Source organism: Dipodomys merriami, unplaced genomic scaffold (assembly GCF_024711535.1).
Source record: "Dipodomys merriami isolate MVZ:Mamm:240054 unplaced genomic scaffold, mDipMer1.0.p SCAF_5, whole genome shotgun sequence".
Lineage (NCBI taxonomy): Eukaryota > Metazoa > Chordata > Mammalia > Rodentia > Heteromyidae > Dipodomys > Dipodomys merriami.
The window spans coordinates 34,237,155-34,258,898 of record NW_027206068.1 but is presented as its reverse complement, the minus strand read 5'-3'; the positions used below and the strand labels follow the sequence as shown (position 1 = coordinate 34,258,898).

The 21,744-nt window shown below is 35.0% G+C and overlaps 1 protein-coding gene across 1 annotated transcript in view; it reads left to right on the top strand.

Moving 5' to 3' along the window:
- Positions 1-21,744, top strand: part of Sema3e (semaphorin 3E) — a 208,043-nt gene that overhangs the window by 103,313 nt on the left and 82,986 nt on the right. Inside the window, exons 2-3 of the mRNA XM_069996369.1 lie at positions 2,086-2,246; positions 21,004-21,063. Coding sequence (XP_069852470.1) covers positions 2,086-2,246; positions 21,004-21,063 — 221 coding nt within the window. The remainder of the gene's footprint in view (positions 1-2,085; positions 2,247-21,003; positions 21,064-21,744) is intronic.

The following is a 21,744-nucleotide window of genomic DNA, read 5'->3' as shown; positions in this document are numbered from 1 at the left end:
CTAAGAGTCTTCAAAGTTAGATAGGTACTTGGCAGTCTGACTTCTAACTGTAAGATTTTGGCTACAATATAGACAACTCTTATACTTCAATTTTCATATTTTAATGAGTAATTTGAGTGAGTATTATTATAGTAGAATATGCTGAAAGGATAGTCATTAAATTTCTGAATATCTGACTTTCTCCACCAGTGAAATAAAATGAAAATGATTATTTAAACTGCTTTGTTGTATTGAGATTGTTAATATGTTATATTAAATCTCAACAATATTAAAACTATTAATGTCATATCATATTTAAAAATTTAAGTAATAATGTTTAAAATAAAATAAGTAAAATAATATTTTTAATTTTTATCTTAAGTATTTGTTCAAAATGGTCTTAGTTCAACATGTCAGTTTGTGAATAAAATGTATGCTAATAAATGTCATCATTTCCATTGTTTTCACCCATCTCTCCCCACCTCAGCCATTTAAAATTTTTATTTTATACTTATAGTTTTGTAAATTCCAAAGCACTTTTTCCCCCATCACTTTCTCTACAGCCAGCTGAGGCTGGCCCTGATTTCACAATCTTCCTGCCTCACCCTATTGAGCTCTGAGATGGCAAGTAAGTTCAAGTTTACATTTGTTAGAAACATACATTTTAAAAGGACAAGCAAAATGTTCTACACCTACCGATCTTGTTCTTATTTCTTATGTTTTAGTGTTCTAGTCAGTAAGAATAGACATTTTCTTTCAGATGCATTAGGCATTGACCTTTGGTAAAGAAAGTTACCTTTCCCAAACGTCTTTTTCAGCGTGTAGCCTTGGGGCAATATTTTTTCCTCATTAACACCAACTCTGACATATCATTTTACTGAGTTTAAATAATTCATGCCTTGAACAAAAAGATTACATACAAGAGAGGTTTGCCAAATTCTGATTTTTAAAAATTAAGTATTTGCAGTTCATATACTAGCTCAAATCAAGAATGGTAGAAACTATATCTTCACTAGTCTAACAATTTCTCACTGTTATGAAAGTTAGGTGAAAACTCCACTGTATACACAATCTTCATAGTTCCCAGAGTTGTGCAGTTTGATATGGGATGTGACTTTTAATACCAATTTCAAGTTGTAACATCATTTTTCCAAGTTGTTTTCAATTTAGGGTTAAAAAGAATACACTTTGGATGTGCTATGTGTAGGCTTGAACTGAAGATGAGGGTTTGTAAGATGAAGATTTGAGCTTAAAATCTTGTATTGGCTAGGCTTACTTGCTCAGCTGGTGCTCTATCCACTGGATACCTTTAGCCCAGCTTTCTGAAGTTTACTTTGGGGATGGAGTCATGGATTATCTGCCTTGGCTAGATTTGAGCCATGATTCTCTGTTTCTCAGCTTCCTAAGTAACTAAGATTATAGACATGAACCACTAATGGTTAGATTTGACATTTTGTTATATATGTAGAAGGTATAAAATGACTTTTTCACATAGCATTATGTATACAAAAACAGAATAGTTACATATTAAGTTGGACTTGTTTTTAGGTTCACACATTTATAAAATATTTAAATTTTCACACATTAAAATGCATTGCGATTTATACTGCACAAGCAGGCAATCATTTATATCTATGGGTTTTATATCCACAGATTCAATCACTGTGGATTAAAATGATGTGTCTATATTCAACATGCAAATACTGTTCCTGTCATTATTCTCCAAATTATACAGTACAATGACTATTACATAGCATTTACATTGTGTTTGGTAATAAAAATAACCTAGAGATCACTGAAGGTAGAGAAGAATGTACATGGGTTAAATGCCACAGCTATATACCATTTGTAAAAGGGACTTGAACAACCTTGGAATTTTTTATTTTTAGTGGAGGAACCTGGAAATTATTCCTTGTAGATACTGAGAAGTGACAATATACTTTATTATATTATTGTACAATATACAAGAATCTTTTTTGAAAAATAAAACTCGAAGACTTTATATTTATGATAAATGAATGTTAACTACGTAGAGATAAGAAAAATGTGTTACAAAAGTATGTGCACTTTCTCTTTGCTTAGTGTACATATGTCTTTGCATTTCAGAACTCTTGGATCTGAACAGAACATCAATATTTCACAGCCCTTTTGGATTTCTGGATCTCCATGCAATGCTGCTGGATGAATATCAAGAACGGCTCTTTGTGGGAGGCAGGGACCTTGTGTATTCCCTGAGCTTGGAGCGAATCAGTGACGGCTATAGAGAGGTATCCAAACACCAAATTGCTATTCCAGAGGGAAAGCAAAGGGGAGAAGAATTGCAAGGATTATCCTCAGCTTATTTCCTTTCACTGTGTTGAACACTTAAATTTTTTTTGAGTGATTACCTTATTGAAATAAAGTATTCTTTTAAAATGAAATCATTTTTTAAAGTTCATGAAACATTATGAACGCACTTTTCTAGAACACAAACTGATATACAGATCCCCAAAGGCTCCTGCTGGTGATCTGACATTCTTCTTGCATTATTTACTTTGTTGTCACACCCACTATCCTGAGACATGGGATGGAGCATTGTGAATCACTAGGAGTTTCTCTGGGTTTTATTGCTCCAACGCCCAGGCTTGAAGAAATGTGGGTATATGACATTGGTAAAACGGCCTCGTGTAGTTCTACTAGCATAATACTAATTCAGAAGGATGCTCCTTGAACTTGATAGATTAAAGCATGGTATTAAGATAAGGAAGAATATATTTTGAAAATGGTCAAGGTTGCAAAAACATCAGCAGTTCTTAATACTCTATGCTTATATACGGACTGATCTGGGTTAAATTCTTTAGACCTGTATCTATTTTATATGAAACATGTAATATTACTTGAATCATAGTATTTTTAGGACAAATGTATGTATGGTATCCACGTTCTTTATAATTTGTTTTTGTATTCATCAAAGTGGACCAAATCCAAGTTTTAAGTCTTTTAAAAATATGACAAAAAACAGAATTCTATGGTCCTTGGCAGTTCCTAATCCCAAGAGGAAATAATTTTAAATTCTTCAATGCTTCTTCTGGTTCTTGTTCTTTTTTATTTATACACAATATTTTGCTCTAGGAGCTGAAGAGTATAACTCACTGCTAGAGTCTGTGTTTAGCAGGAACAAGGCCAGAGTACAATTGTACAACTGTTTCCTCCACCCTGTCCCACACCACATGCTTTATACAAATATTTGTGCACTGCTCTTTATTGAAATTTTGGGTTGCAGATTTTTGGTTGGATCTGTGAACTTGAGGGAAGACGAAAATTTTATCTTCCTTCTCTTGTAGTAGCTCAGTTCAAATGTCTATGCACCACTCTTCCCCAGCAGCTCTTTAGTCCCTGCCTTTTGACTTCCAAGTTTGTTGATATACAAATTTTAGTTAAACAATAATTATTTATATTATTGTAATTAGGAAAATAGTTGTGACTGCTGAGCCATTTAATGTTAGAGGAAGTTTATCACACAATAAGAAGAGAAATATAAAATTCCAGGTGGAAATTCATTTGTTTCACATGTTCTGAAGAATTTGCTCCAATGATTTTTGAGCAACAATGTAGCTTCTAAGAATTGAGCAATTCTCATTCCAAAGTTGTGTAAGGTAACCACTCTCCTGCCCATGTATGCTGAGCCCAAGTTTTTAGATTTTCCTTTTAATATCTGGAATTTACTGTCTCTTATGTGTTAATTTTATTGACTTTGGGCTTGTCTACATGGAACTCCATGGGTTCATCTCTGGAAAATGTTATTATTTGTCTGACATATCTTTTTCCTTCTAAATTGCCCATTTGACTTCTAGGACTCATAAGTTAAATATCCCCCACAGTATGATCTGACTTTATTGTGCTCTCTCTCTCTTTCTCTCTCTCTCTCTCTCTCTCTCTCTCTCTCTCTCTCTCTTTCTCTCTCTTTCTTTCATATATATATATATATACATACATATATATGTTTCCTGCTCTTTATTCTTTACTCTTCTCCCTTTCTCAATCTATAGATTTCTCCCCCTTCTCCTCCTCCTCTTCCTCCTCCTCCTCCTTCTTCTCTTTAAACAGTTGTACAAAAGCAGTTACCATTTAACAAAGCAGTTTATGAATTACAATGCACCTTGAATATCTGACATTATTTTTAAAAATTCAGCTCCCCTCACATTGCTGGCATTTAGATTTCTGCTTTGCCCCATGTGTAAAGGCCATGAACACCTGTCCATGTGTTTTAGAGTTTCTTTAATGTTGAGTAAAATTTTTTTGGCCTATACATTCCAGTTTTATTTTTCCATTTCTCATTGTACCCTTTAAATATTCTTTGCAATCATACTATTTGTTGCACAATGGAGTAGACTCAAATACTATATTACATCCTAAATCAATATTTTCTATAAATTTTAGGTTTATTTTCACTATATTCTCTTTAGATTTTTCTCTTTCTGTTTCTACTCTCATTTACATCACATGCAAGTATGTACACTTACAATGACCTGATTAAATTCAATGGATTCTTCTTTGATGCATTGGATGTTCTCTTTCACACTTCAACCTTCCCTCCCTTCCTTCCTTTCTTCCTTTCTTCTTCCCTGGCTTCCCTTTTTTTCCCCCAGTTTTCTTTCTTCCTTGGTAATCTGTCTGTGTCTGTGTCTGTGTCTCTGTCTTTGTTTTTGTCTCTGACTCTCTCTCTTTCTCTCTTTCATGCTCTCTCTCTCAGAGTGATGTCATCTTCACACTTGGATTTGAATTCTCTGGTATCCAAACTGGGGATTATAAAGTAGATCTTTTAAGCAGATTTTATTATGTGATTATTGAAAGATCCTCCAAGGGAATTTGGCATCACTCATGATTAAGTAAAGGTGTGAAGGAAATGGCTCCTAAAATGCCTTTTTCAGATCAAGATTATCTAATGTGACCCTCATGAGAAAAGTCTCTGGAATCCATATTTATCAACAGCTTCTTTGGTGAATCTCTTAGTAATTTTTTGAGTTGTTCCTTCCCATAGACACCATGAGAACAACAGATAGCAGTTTTCCACTCTAATGTGATTCCCCTCAGAGTAGGGGAAATTGAATCTCTGAATTATTCTCCTTTGTTTGACCTAATTGTACCCCCAGGCCTTTCATGCCAGAAGACAGGTTTTTATTGAGGAAATGACCTGTGAAAACACTAAGAGTAGAAGACCCAGAAAGCCATCAATTTTTATACACTAATTTTAGGAAACTAAACAAGAGCAGTATGTGGCTATTGAGCTTCAGGATGCATGTAAGCAAATATATCAACAAAAGCAACTACAGAAATGACTAAATTCAACATTTCTCATGCACTCAAGAGATAAATTTCATTTTCCTCTGGGTCTTAAAGCTCATACAATTTGGATTGCCTTTTCAAGTAACATAGTTGATTCAACCTTACAATTGTCAGCCTTGTGAAGAACCCTCTCTGGTCTACAGTAATGGCAGGTCCTAGAGAAAAAGCGTAGCTTTTACACTTCCTTACCTTGGAGGTAACTTCATCCCACCTACATTTTTATTTTGTACTTGCTACATGCTTTGTCTGTTTTTCCAGAGTGATCAGTAATAAAATTCTCAATAGGCCCTTTGTGTTTGTTTCCAGTTACAGCAAAGCTGGAATGAGGTCAGCCTCACAGGCCTTCTATTTAAAGCAGTAGGCTGAAGACAAATTTGACTCCTTGGTGGTCTCCAGGCTCTGATGATGTAATGCAGCTACTTTTCAGCCAAGGTCTTCTCCTGAATTGCTCTCTTAATTAATTGTTTGCTAATATATCAATATATATTAGTAATATCTATGTATATATTAGTCCTCCACCCTGCTTTGCTTTGTCTGCCATTGGGTTTGTCAAACTTTCTATAACATCATTTGGCATTTTAAATTATTCTTATTTGAAAAGAATGATGTCCTACTTGGTTTAGGACTTTGAATTTAGTTTCTAGTCTTTACACAATAGATTCTAGTAGCAGGACAATAGTCATGATAATTAACACAATGTCTCACTGGGTGTTGTTGATAGCTCCTGTAATCTTTAGCTTATTCAGGAGGCTGAGAGCCAGAGGGTCACAGTTCAAGGCCAGTCAGGATAGAAAAGCTTGTGATACTCCATCTTCCAAAGCTATGCTAGAGGTATGGCACAAATGGTAGAACAGTAGGAAAGCAACATGAACAAGCAAGCTCTCCACAGACTTTCTAGGACACAACACTCCAATTCAAATTACTGAATCTAGCCCTCTTATATATAATCAGGATCTAGATTCTCTCCTTAAACACACACACACACACACACACACACACACACACACACACACACACACACACACACACACACACACACATCTCAGACCTCAGACACTGATCTTTCTAATTATACCATATTCCACCTTTCTTCAAATCAAGTATCTTGAATATGTAACTAATGCTCATTTTCATCACTTTATCCATTCCATTTAATTCTTACTTTTAATATCTTTCCATATCTACTAAAATTTGATGGATAAAAGGACATAAGTAACCCAAATATTTTAGGATTGTATTCAGTTGTAACTCAACCAGCTCAAGAATAAGAACTCACCAATCCCATTACTTAGATAACTACATCATCTTCTACTTTATTCCACTTGCCCCCACATTCTAGAGCAATTGCTTTACTGGAGTTTATAATTATCTTTTTATTTTTAGTATTCAAAATTATTTTGTCGTACATGAAAGGTTCTTCATGTGCACACTATTCAATTAGTGTTGATATTTTTGAGCTATGCAAATATGATATATATAATATGTTTCCATATCATATAATTGAATTTGTTGTTTTATATTCATTTGTTTATTTAGATTCAATCATATTCTTTGTCTCTTGAAGTAAGAACAGACTCTGAATTTGAGTTACTTTGGTATATGATAACATTGGGTAAATTCCTTAACCTGTTTGCGCCTCTATTGTTTTTTTGTTTTTCCTTAGAAGGGGGAAAGGTATATACATTTGTGAAGAAGACTTATTGTAACATTTGCATACACTAAGCATTTCTTACTTTGATTTTCTCTGCTATTTTCCATCAACTGAATAGACTACAATTTTACTACTCATTCCAAGCTAAAGAATATTTGAATGATTTCTAGTATTTTATTTGATCAGTGTTGCTACACTTATTCTATGAATTTTCCTGTCTGGGCACTGGTCACTCATGCCTATAATCCTAGCTATTCAAGAGGCTGAGATGTCAGGATCCCAGTTTGAAGCTGGACCAGGCAGAAAAGTCCAAGAGATTCTTACCTTCAATTAACCACTCAAAAAACCAGAAGTGGAGCTGTGGCTCAATGTGGTAGAATGCTTGAGCCAAAGAGCTCAGGGACAGGGACCAGGCCCTGAGGACCCCTCAACTGACAAAAAAAGAAAAGCCTCCTGATACACACACACACACACACACACACACACACACACACACACACACACACACACACACACGCACACACACACACGCACACACACACACACGCGCGCGCGCGCGCACGCACACACACACATGCACACATGCACACACAGAGTTTCCAAGGAGTGAAATTCCTAGTGTAATTCCTATCTATAAGATATATGAGTGTCACTTGTTCAAGATGATGCCAAATAGCAATCTAGTATGCTTATACAAATCTACTCCATCCACCAATGTACCAGTTGCCAGAGATCTACTTTCTTTCCCACTTTGACTCCTACATTTCTTCTATTAATGTATTTGATCCAAGTATTCCTAAACACTTGTCCATGGTTCACTGACCCCTGTACAATAACTTATCTGAACAACTGTAATTTCACATTTGGTCCTTTTTATTTCATTACTATTGAATAACATTATTGAACACATGTCGTATAAAACTTAGAAAAAGCAATAGAAAAATAAAACAATAACATCCTATAAGGAACATATGGTAATTCTATGAAGAAAAATAATACATCTTAGGAAGATACAACAATAAAGGCATTGGTGGGGGTGTAAGTGGCTAGGGAAAAAAAAGATCAATTATAGGGTAGAGAACATACCCAAATAGAATAGATACTGACCATATTATCTCCAGTAACAATCTGATTTTAATTACAGCACAAGGTAAAGAAGGATGAGGAAAGTGGGTTTTGTTAATGATGCTGTAGAGGATATAACAAAATGGTCTAAGGCCTTTAGAGTGGTGACACTCGTGAATCCTATGAGACATGACTACAAGTATTGACTATTGACCTCGGGTGAGGGTCAGGACTTCCCATGGTGGCTGAGGTCAACAGGGATATGTGATGAATTAATCCTGACGATCAATTCAGGGAAGATGAATAACTTAATGTTTACCTTCATTTAGTAAATTGAAGCCCCTAAACATATTGGTCCTCACTCAGCACCAGATGTCCTGTTTCTGTGAGACTTTTCTTCCTCCTGTCTTGTTACATCAAAGGTATCTTCTTTCAGCTGTGTGACACTACTTCCTTTGCATGTGATGGGAGTCCTTCTCTGCTGAGTATTTTTGTAGAAATATATTATCATATTCTTTATCTCTTTCTACAAAATCAACAAATAGGGCTGTGCATATTTTATTTTGTATATGTCATCTATTGGCTTTGCAGACTGGGAAATTGGTTCTCTTCACTGTCTTCCTGCTTTTAAATCCCATTGTATTTATTGTCCATATCACTTTCAAATAAATTATTCTCTACTTTCATTCTTCTTTTTTTTTGGGGGGGGGGATGTTCTGCTAGTGTTTGAACTCAGCCTCAGGCTTGCTAGGCAAGTGCTACATCAGTTGAGCCAAACCTCCAGTCTTCTCTCTATTTTCTTCTAATTTAATTTTGTCAGCCTTCGATAGACCCCAGTCTCTCCATCTATTCACCACCTGCCATTTCCCTCTTGGCAAAGAGAAAAGGTTCTTGCTTTAAATGTGGTAGCAATTTGAAACTTGGCTGCATATTGATAAACACTTGAGGATCTTACAAGTAAGATTTGTACCTTCATCCTACACTGGTGATAGAATGAAGAATAAGTAGTGATCATTTAAAACCCCAACCAGGTGACTGTAATGTGCTTTCAGGATTGTGTAATCCTGGAGTATTGTGTATTCCTATACGTTCTGGGTAATACTGATCCTCTTATGTGGTGTCAAGTAAATGATTGTTTCCTGTCTACTAAAACACAATTTATGTGGAGAGGCACCCACAGAGGAACAATTTTTCCCATGAAATTTTGAAATAATTACAAACGTAGTATTTAATAAACATACTTTACTACATTACTACTTTTAGGACCTGGCTTTGTTATAAATTATTTCATGCATTGCATTTCCCAGACCACATACTAACACTCCTTCAGAATGAAATTGTATCTATGTCACATTCACAAATGATCTGCAAACCTTACTAGAAAATTAAAACTTCAGTTTTCCTGCTTTGGAATTCCAACTTTGGAATTCCATTTGCTTTGCTAATGTGAAACACCCCCACCCTCATCAAAAAGAGAGTAGTTTTTGTATATCACACTCTCTCAAATCATACATATATATATATATATATATATATATATATATATAATATTCCCTTCTCACTAATTCCATTGAGCACCAAAGTAGCCATGTCTGAATTGGAGGAAACACTGGGTGAAACAATTAAAGCATGCAAAAATTTCTGGTCATGCCAGTGTCAGCACAGTAGCAAGGAGGGAAGGATGGGAAAGGGAAAGAGGAAATATTAACCTTAGACCCTTGTACTTGTTGGCCTACAGTATAACTTGTGCCTTTCTCTGTCCTACTCTCTAAAGTGAGACAGGACTCTAACCATAGGAAACAGTGTTATTTTTCTTTAAGTTAACTTCTATTTTTCTTTTTTAATATAAGTTTTTTATTGTGAAAATACTGTACAGAGGGAATACAGTTACATGAGCAAGGTCATGAGTACATTTCTTATCAAGCATTATTGCCTCCTTCTTTGTTTTTCCCCTACCATCCCTTCCCTCTCACTTCCACAACTACACTCCCCCACCTCCCTGTATCTCTATTTAAGCATTTTGTTTTTTCCTGTCCCCTCCTCAAATTATACCAACATCAAGTACAGTGAAAACAGATATTATACCATGGGGGAGGAACATACAAAGCAACAAAAAAAATCACATGGTGCCTTATAAATATGTTAGAAACAATAGCAAGAAAGAAAAAAACCACTTGTCCTTCTCTTTGGGTTCACTTCACTTAACATCATCTTATCTGTTCATACATACATAGCTTTTGACCTTTTCTGCTTGTCCCAGATATATACAAGTCATTGCAAATTAGCAAAACCATAGGACCTATGTTTCTTTGGGTCTGGCTTTCTTCACTTAATACAATTTTTTCCAAGACTTTCCATTTCCTAACAAATGGGGCGATGCCATTCTTTCTGATGGAGGCATAGAATCCCATAGTTTATGTATACCACATTTTCTTGATCCATTCATCTACTGAGGGGCATCTGGATTGGTTCCATATCTTAGCTATGGTAAATAATGCTGCAATAAACATACTTGTGCTGGTAGCTTTAGTATGGTCTTCTTTGTGATCATCTGGGTAAATGCCCAAAAGTTGGATTGCTGGGTCATAGGGGAGCTCTATGTGGAGTCTTTTGAGGAACCTCCATATTGCTTTCCAAAGTGGTTGAACAAGTTTACACTCCAACCAACAATGCAGTAAGGTTCCCTTCTGGCCACATCCCCTCCAGCATCTGTTGTTGTTAGAGTTCTTGATTATAGCCATTCTGACTGGGGTAGGTGGAATCTCAATGTTGTGCGATATCTATCAATAATCCATCCTCATTCTTCTAAGAAATAGAAGAGGCAATCCAAAAATTCATATGTAACAATAACATACCCCGAACAGCCAAAATGATCCTTAACAGAAAGAACAGTGCTGGAGGAATATCAATACCAAATTTCAAACTCTACTACAAAGCCATAGTAATCAAAACAGCTTGGTACTGACACAAGAAGATACCTCAGGACCAATGGAATAGAATTGAAAACCCAGAAATGAACCCACAGACCTATAGCCACCTAATCTTTGATAAGGGAGCTAAAAAAACAGACTGGAAAAAGACAACCTCTTCAATACATGGTGCTGGCAAAACTGGATAATCATTTGTAGAAAACTAAAGCTAGATCTTTATATATCACCCTGCACCAGAATCAACTCCAAATGGATCAAAGACATCAGAGTCACCCTGAAAACTGTACAGGATGGAATAGGAGAAATCCTACTTCTCCTTGGCACAGGCTGAAATTTTCTTAATAGAGACCCAGAAACACAAGAAATCAAAGAAAGGTTGGACAAATGGGATTGCATGAAGCTGCAGAGGTTCTGCCTGGCAAAGGACATAGCTAGCAAGATAAATAGAAAGTCCACAGATTGGGAGAGGATCTCCATGTGCCATACAACAGATAAGGGTCTCATATCTAAAATATACTTGGAACTCAAAAAATTAAATCCCCTATCAAATACAGTGAAAATACCATGGGGGAGGGACATAAAAAGCAACAAAGAAATCATCTTATAAATATGTTAGAAACAATTGCATGAAAGCAAAAACATTTGAATATTTATCTTGGGGTTCATTGCACCTAACATCAACTTATCTGACCTTTTCTGCTTGTCTCAGACATAGACTAGTTATTGCAAATAAGGGAAACCATGGGACCTATGTTTCTTTGGGCCTGGCTTACTTCATTTAAAATAATTTTTCCAAGTCTTTCCATTTTCTAACAAATGGGGCGATGTCATTCTTTCTGATGGAGGCATAGAATTCCATTGTGTATATATACACCACATTTTCTTGATCCTAAACAAATCCTCAAAGAAACAACAGCCCAATAAATAAGTGGGCTAAACACTTAAAGAGAAACTTCTCTGAAGAGGAAAGAAGGATGGCCAATAGACACATGAAAAAATGCTCAACCTCTTTAGCCATAAAAGAAATGCAAATCAAAACAACATTGAGAAACCACCTCACCCCAGTTAGAATGGCTAGAATCAAGAACTCTAGTAACAACAGATGCTGGAGGGGATGTGGACAGAAAGGAACCCCACTGCATTGTTGGTGGGAATGTAAGCTTGTTCAACCACTTTGGAAAGCAGTATGGAGGTTCATCAAAAAACTCCACATAGAGCTCCCCTATGACCCAGCAATCCCACTTTTGGGCATTTACCCAGATGATCACAAAGAAGACCATACTAAAGCTACCAGCACAAGTATGTTTATTGCAGCATTATTTACCATAGCTAAGATATGGAACCAACCCAGATGTCCCTCAGTAGATGAATGGATCAAGAAAATTGTGGTCCTGCTTTCACTGTATTTGATGTTGGTATAATTTGTGGAGGGGAAGGGAATAAACAAATCGTTTAAATAGGAACACAGGTGGACGCATTGCAACAATAAGATGTAAAAATCATTATGTCGAAAAACGAACTTTACAACTTTGGGGGGGGTGGGGGGTGGGGTGGGGTGGAAAGAGATGGGAAGGGGAAACAAAGGAGGAGGCAACAATGCTTGATTAAAAAATGTACTCATTATCTTGCCCATGTATTTGTAACCCCTCTGTGTGGTATTTTCACGCACACAAAAAATTAAATCCCCCAACAACAAATTCTTAAACAACTGCCCGATAAATAAGTGGGCTAACAACTTAGAGAGAAACTTCTCTGAAGAGGAAATAAGAATGATCAATAGACACATGAAGAAATGCTCAACCTCTCTAGCTATTTTTCTTCTATTAACATTGTCTTCATTCCTGGCCCCACTAATCTAAACTGTGGCTCAAAAGCAATCATCTCTAAAGCAACCATCCAAAAGCCAGACTGGAGGCATGGGTCAAATGGTAGAGTGACAGCTGTGCAAGCAAGGAAAAAGATTAAGTTCAAATCCTAGTACCACCAAAAAAATCTTCATTCAAATTCCTGTCACTTATTAAGCAATTTTTATACTTCTATATATTAACATATATATAATCTTAACCTAAGGATTAAGGATTTATTTATTTATTCATTTATTCCTCTCGAAATGTCAAAATGTGACCAGAAGAGACAGGGAAATCTTACTATGTTAATGTTGGATTTCTAATTTGAGTTATTTTCTTTTGACTTAAAAAGATTTTAATATTATGTCTTAAAATAGTGATATAGTAGTGCAAATATGCTGTAAACTGAAATTAGTATTAGTATTATCTGAAGTAGAATCCTCTGAGCAGTACTTTTGGTATTTTTTTCACATGGGACCTAAGAATTTTGAAGACATTTTTGGTTTCCATGAAAAACAATTATTTCCTTATTTATATTTGTCACATGTATATAGGCCATCTCTTTTTTTTCCTAAAATTTGTCTTAAAATAATATTTATGTCTAGAATACTATAGAGATGAATGACAATTACATTTTCAAAACATGTTACAAAGTGCCAAAATGTTAAGATTTTTTATTTTCTTATTTTAATTGAGCTATATTAGAAGATTTATTTATTTATTTGTTTGTTTGTTTGTTTGTTTGTTTTTGCTTGTCATGGGGCCTGAACTCTGAGCCTGGGCATTTTCCCTCAGCTCTTCAGCTCAAGGCTAGTGCTCTACCACCTGAGCCACAGCTCCACTTCCGGCTTTTTTTGCTCATGTGGTGCTGAGGAATTGAACCGAGGGTCTCAAGCATGCAAAGAGAGCTCTCTCCCACTGAGTAACCTTCCCAACCCCAGGAAGATCTTTTTAAAATAGTTACATGTAATAAAGCACAGATTCCAGAGCAAGATATCCTACACTTCCATCTGAAGCCCGACATTTATTATATGAGTAATCCACAATATTGGTCTCCTGTTTCTATTTCTGTTTGTTCAATCATGAGCAGAGAAACCACAGTATCTTTCTCTTAATTGAGATCCTCTGTACCTGGATAATTCCTCAAACATGGAGAACACTGTCTTTATGCTTGTTGCCAATATTGTGATTTAAACTGGATCATTCTAATGTGTTGTCCTTTCTAAATGAGTTATAGTTTTATACATAGTTTTAGGGGCTATTTAAGATATAAATTATTCAACCACATTCTAAAATATGTATGATATTTTAGCTACACATGTGTACCACAGATAGCAAACGTTTTTATTGTTGTTGTTTTGTTTTTTTCTCTTTCTTTCTCTCTTTCCTTTTTTTTTTTTTTTAAATCCAGGGGCTTGAACTCAAGGCCTGGGCACTGACCCTGAGAAATTTTTGCTCAAGGCTATATCTCTATCACGTTGAGCTATAGCTCTACTTCCAGTTTTCTGGTGTTTAATTGGAGATAAGTCTCATGGACTTTCCCACCTGGGTTGGCTTTGAACTGCAATCCTCAAATCTCAGCCTCTTAAGGAACTAGGATTACAGGCAAGAGTCACCAGCGCCCACCTGGCAGACAGCATTATTTAAATAAACAATTATAAAAGTTCAAATGATATACTTAGTATATATAAAAATGTCCAAGTCGTGATTCCTGACGTTGATTTAATTTAAATTGGACTTTGAAGATAGAAATTTGATGTACAGAAGTCACCGTTAGGAACAACATAGGAGGAGAAAGGACAGAAGTTTTAGAGGGAGCAATTTGAAAGAATGAAGTATCTTGGCTGCAGTAGATTGGTGGGGGGAAAGGGTAAGAACAGAAAAAGGGAAAAATGTAGCTTCAACTAGCTCAAGAAGAAAATTGACAGCCATGCTGTTGAAATGTAGTCATAGCCAGTGCTGGAGTCACTGAAGGATTGTAAATGTGGGCATAACATAATTAGAATAATAGTTTAGTGTGATCACTTTAACAGAAGTTCATTGGGTAAGGGAAGGAAAAAGCTAGGGCCAAGGAGACAGAGGCAGTTAGAATTTACATGCAGTCAGATCTGTCTTAAAACACTATGCTTTTTCCACAGCCTCATTGAGAACCTAGTTACTTCTTTGGAGGGAAGTTCTAGCCTCCTAAATTGGTCTTCAATATACCATTACTTCTGCTTGTAATGCCTTTGTAATGAGCTATTTCTGTCTTATGGTTCTTACTCTCTTTGCCTGATGTCATTTTACCCTAGGAATTTATCAACTAGGGGAACAGTTAATTGCTGGTGACAGTAATGAAGAACCACTAACTAGTCCTATAAGGGATCAGGTCCTTTTGTTTACTCATAGTGAGAACTGAGATCATAAGCAGATTCTAGTATTCAACCCCAGGGAGCAAATTAGCTTTCCCATGTTCTGTCCTTAATTTTTCATGCAATCTGTATGCATGTGAGAATTATGGACTTCCTGCAAGACACAATTACTCTCTGAAAAATACTAATACTAGTATAATGTATAAAATTTTCTTTTCTATTTTGTATTCCATGAGGACATCAGAAATGCATATGTTTGTTCAGGTTATATTTCATGAGAAAAACAGAGAATAGTCCATATTCCGTAATAGAGATTATTTGGGAAATTTGGTTATAATTATTCCCCCATCTTTCAAGATTTCAGCATGTTTTTATCCAATTAATTTCATCATTATAATTTAAGTTAAAAATATTATACTTCCAAATGTGGATGTCTCTAGGTAGGACAGTGCTGTTAGGTGATTCTGTTTGTGAAGATACATATGCTTCTCTTACTTATGTTACCTTTTTTTAAAAATCAAAGGTGAAAGATAGTTTATAATTTAGCTTGTGCTTAAGTGGAAATTAGGTATTAAAATATAATTTTCATATGCTAATCCATGCCACTGATATCAGTTAGGTATATTTCATCCACAAAAGAGGGCCTTCATCAGGCCACTAATGTTTGTATAGTAGTAATATTGTTTTAGCTAAAATGTTTTAGGGAGCAAGCTTTTTAATACAAATTTCATGTACAGACTAAATGATAATAATTTTGACATTCAAAACACTTGAATAATTACAGTCATTATAATAAGTGCAAAGGCACAAACACAAAGACAGATAATGTGCATGAGGTTGAAGACTAGTAATTTATAAGCCATTAGGGTTATTTTAATGTGTTATACTTACATTATATTCTATTTCTTTTAATGATATTTATAGATTGTATAATTAAATGCATTTTGCTGGATTCTGGTAATGTGCACAGATAAAAAACTGAAAACATGTACATACATTTTTATCAAAATAATAAAAGTAGGAATAGTAGAAGTGATGCTGTTACAATAAAGTCTTTATTGCTTAATATATTCTGTGAGCATAGATTATATAAACTGAGTCATTTTATTTATTTTTAATGATAAGGGAAGTTTTCTAGATTGTTAGATTATTCTTTCTTTATTATTTTCTGAGTGTTGAAAGATGTTGTAACAATAAGATGTTAAATCCTTAATTCTGCTATAATTATGCAACTCAACAGGAAGTCCAAAAATATTACTGTAATCTAATTTATATTTTATCTTATTTTTCTCCTTGAAGGAGAAGAAAATGGATAGAAAATGGCTTGTTAATGTGCAATGAAACAATTAAATTACATTGTGGGATATTGTGATGAAATGGTGTGTATTTAACCTTTTGTGTTTTGAACCATTTTTGGTAGATAGTTTGAAAATACTATTATACCCTGTTGTTTAACTGCCTTTAAAAATGTTTTGTGCAAAACAGCCTAATCTTATGGATTTTTGTGGATGCTAAACTGGAGCAGAACCAAAAGGCACCCTGACTGCCAAAACAAATGAGAGAGATCATTTCCTCTCCTGGTTTGGCAGAACATGACGACTGTAAAAAAGTAACTTTCCACTTCCAGTGAGGTCTCTTTGTCATGTTTTGTCACCTCAGTTAGCTTTTGAAAGCAGTCCTGAGCCTGTAAAACTTTTCTAACAATGCCAACCAAAGAATCCAAACCAAACTTAACACCACCACCAACATTTTAGTAACATTTTTCCCATATATTGGATTTTGCTCTGTTGTGTGCTTATAATCTAGTATTTTCCTCTCTCCCCCTTCTATTTCCTCAGTGAAACCTATTCAACATCTTTTTGTCTCCCTTCAAAGATCCTACTGGTCTTTGAAAAAATTACTGCCAACTTCCAACCTTCCTTCTTTCCTGATTTAACTGGAAAATGTTACTTACTTTTGGTACTTATTACATTTCCATGCCACTAAATCTTACTCTCAAACTGGACTGTGAGCTCTTTTAATGAATTGACCTTAGAGAGCCTGTGATACAAATGTGTTGATTGATACAAGGCAATCATCAAACATGGCTGTGTTTGATGTATTGTTCAGACAAACATTGCTATGTATACAAAAATATACAGAGCACTGCCTTGCTTTCTGCAATTTATAGTCCAATAACAGAGCTAACACTAAATGCACAAATCATTAGACTCCTAGAGAAGTGAAAAACACTACAGGGGATAAATAGAGAGAGAAACACAATGTTGTAAAGATACCAGGAAAGGTTTCGTTTTGAAACACTTTGTAAAATGTCTTAAAGAATAGTTTCATCGTTTGTAGAGCAATTGCTATCATTATGCTTGCTGCTTGGATCAATGTATATTCTGAACGTCATCTTTGTCACATATTATCTTTTGTTTGTTTGAAGCTGTGAGGGGTCTGGGAGTGTTCCTCATATTGAACACAATTAGCTTTTCACAGTTTCATGGATGGTGTCAAAAAACAGAACTCAAGGGTCAGAGACAAAGGTCTCTTATTACTGGGACACAGCAGGCAGCCAGAGCCTCATGTTTCCAGCACTTTCCTTGCCCTTCAGTCCCTCAGCAAGCAATGCATAGCAGTAAAAGCTGCACATATAGTGGATATTTGGTCCATTTCAGAGACCTCTAGGAAAACTCTGAGTCTTACAAGGAGGCGGCCAGCAAATGTGCCCCACCTTTGACCAGAGGGTGAACAATGCCTGTATTATCATGATCAGGAAAAATTGGTCTTCCATTTACTGTTGCTGTTGTTGGTTTGTAGAACTAGGAGGTTGAACCTGGGACCTTATGGATAATAGCCAAGTATAGAACCATTGAGCAAAATTCCTGGTCCTCCATTTATCCTACGTAGAGGTTGTATTTCTCATCTTTACAGGTTACTGGGAAATAAAATAAGAAAAAAAACTATCAAAAAATATAGAACGGTTTTAAGAATTACCCTCAAAAAGTATGTTTGCCTAATCCTGGCAATAGATATAATGAAACAATGATTTAAGAGAATATAAGATATTGTGATCTGGAAACACAATTTAAGGAAGTTATCTTCGCAATAATGAAGAGAAAATGGGTAAAAAGTGATTCTGTTATTAAAAAGCAGAAAATCATTGCATTTCATAGAAATAATACCTTATTCTGAATTAGGAGTGAGGTGTCCTATAATTTATACATATTGATAAGTAATTTAGTCATGAAAGTATTTCCAGTGACAAGTGATCCCAAAATGAGTTTACATTTTCTTTTATGAATGCATGTACAATATATATACTTGAAATTCATGTACACATGTACAGATTCTAATATATGCATCCACAGGAAATCCCCAAATTTTAATCTCCAGTTAGAAAGGGTCTTAGAAACCATCAGAGGAAACCTACCCCTCCATGCGATAATTTCCCCCCCAAATAGTAAGTGAGGTAAAACTTTTACTCTCTGCACTTGACTTCCAGGATTCATACCTCATAATAGGGTTGGTAACTCCTTCAGACTCAAGCAAGTCTGGAACTGAACTTTATATACTATAAAATAGTTATGTGTGATCTTTCTTTAACCATTGATAGAATCATTGCTAAAATCTATTTGAAGATTGGGATGTAGGTTTTAGTAATTATAATAGGTTTTATTTTACATCTTCACCTTTTTTAGTCTTTTATTCTCATGTTGGAATATAAAAAACTCACATGCTTTCATTTAAAATTTATATAGTACACGGTGGAAGTTAAAGAATACCTGATCCTGGGCTGGAAATGTGGCTTAGTGGTGCATGAAGCCCTGGGTTTGATTCCTCAGTGCCAGATGAACAGAAAAAGCCGGAAGTGGTGCTGTGGCTCAAGTAGTAGAGTATTTATAGCCTTGAGCACAGAGAGGTTCAGGAACAGCACCCAAGCCCTGAGTTCAAGCCCCAGGACTGGCCAATAAAAACAAAAGCACAAAAAAAGAAAAGCAACAACAGCAACAACAGAATACCTGATCCTGACTTTGTCAGTAGAAAAGTCTTTGGGAGTTAATGCACTAATTATAATCAAAGCATACAGTGCTTATTTCTATGTTAATAAATCAGATCATACAAAGATGATTGTAAGTACTATTGTCATCACTTTGATAATTTTCCTGTATCAGGATCTGGATTTTCTACACAATGTAGAATTAAGCAATGCACCTTTTTTATTTTATTTCTGGAATATAATTGTTTTCCCTGGGTTTATATAGGATATATATATATATATATATATATATATATATATATATATATGTTTACATACATATATTCATATATATTTACCCTTGAATATATTTGGAATTTACAAATACACAACAGATCTCACAAATGAAAATGCATACAGGCCCAGTTGGGTAAAAGTAAAGGCTGAAATCAGCCAGTGCATAATTTCCCTATTGAACGATGAATCACATGTTAACTCCAGAGGAACATTGTCTCACATTCATGCCAATACTTAGGCTTTATCATCTATAGATATAGGATTTATCATCGTTAGATCAACCAGAAATGTGGATTTCTCATTGTTGAATGTTGACCAAACTTTAAAAATGACTCGTGTTTTCTACCTGAATTAAAAATACTTCCTTTGAGCAAGCAACATCTCATATTAATTAGATAACCAGAACATTTTTTTTCAGACTAAAGGAAATGGTTTAGTGACAGGTACAGTGAGAGGAGATATAATAGGCTAAGGGAACACACAGTGGTAGAGCATAAAAGCTTAAGGTCAACCCCTAGGTTTTCAGTTCATGCCCCAGGGCCAGTGAGGGCACATTCACACACATACACACACACACAAACACACACACACAATTACATCAATATGCATGGAACAATATAGTATATACTTTATAAAGAATTTATATGAACAGAAAAGTACTATAACCAAATATAGTAGCAATAATGTGGAGTGGTGTAAGTGAATAGAGAAGGAAAAAATAAATGATTTAAATAAGGAAGAGTACTTTAAGATCAGAGATGACAAGAAACCATGAGCATAAAAATCTCAAACTTCTGGGCAAGCATTTTATGAGACAAAAAGCATAAACAAAATGTCTGGCACATAATGTGATCCTGTAGTCTAAGAAAAAAGTGGGGTGGAGGGAACACAACAGTCTGAAAAGACAGTGCTAAAAAATAATTTCTTTAAAAATAACTACTGTAGTCAAAAGTTAGTGAAATAAGAACTTAATGATTTCTACGTGTGGTCTTAACAAACTGCTAGGAGGTACTGTTGGAGGAGAAATAGAAGTACTTGGTATGTTTTCTCTCCTTAACAAAGCCCAAATAGTTAGAATGTAATGAAAACTTAGAAACTAGCTGTTTAATAATGTTTTAAATGACAAAGCTGTAGTGTAGTACATTACTGGTGGTTCCAATATTCATCAGCATTTACAAAGCTATTCATACTTTAACATGCTCACCAGGCAAACATTACTGAGTTCTCACCACATACAGGTTTCTGTGGTTGGTGGTAGGAATGTAAACGAAACTCCAGGAGGTTGCCTACTTTGCATGGACACTGGAAGGCAGAGGTTATGACAGGTCAAATACAAGAGTTGGCTTAATAGCTGGCTTCTCCTCTACTGAGACTTGAAGAGAGATTTAGGGGACTTAGATTAGGGGGAAAAATCCAAAAACTTAAGACAAGTTTCTTAATTATGCAAATAATTTTGTGAAGACAAAGTCTTGTTTTAACTTTTCAGAAATAGAACCAAGAGGAAATGCATTGAATTGCAGAAGACAATGAAATATGTTGTCAGTGTGGTTTATTTTTATGTGCAGTTGCAATTATAGCCTATGATCTTCCATTTCAGATACATTGGCCTACTACAGCAGTAAAAATGGAAGAATGCATAATGAAAGGAAAAGATGCAGTAAGTAATATTTAATGTAAATTAAACAAATCCTCAAATTATATTCCTGGTGAACCTCAAAGTAGGAAATCATGAAAGTTCCATTTCATGTAAGTTTCAGAAGCACATAGACACTTTTGTTCATGAAGAAAATAATGTAAAAAATAATGTAATGTAATAATGTAAACGTATACATACAATGAGTGTCTGATTGTTAAAAATAATTTCAATGTAGAATTGGAGGAACTCAAGGTGCTAGTCAGATCTGGCTTTTATTGTATTTTCTTCAACTGAGATTTATAACTTCCTTTCAGTAATTGATTTCTTATGTATTTGGAGAAAAATAATGGTAGATTTTTGTTTTGTTTTGTTTTTTTGTTTATTTTTTTAAATTTGAGGAAAAGCGAGGTACATTCTTTATATTTCATTTCACTTAGATTAGTAAGTTAGAAAAAAATGAAGAAACAATGAGAGACAGAATAAAGTTTGAGGAGGCAAGGGAAATAAACATGGATTATGGGTTTCACAGTCTTTCCAGGATCTTTACTTATATAAGAAGCAATATTTCATTTCTGTGTAGTTTTCAAAAAGGGTCTGGATAGAAAAATGCCATGCCCAGCACTATTCCTGACACATTGGGACATGTGTGGAGAAAATCACATGCTAGGAGTAGCTGGCTGATCTGATATAACACATAGCTTG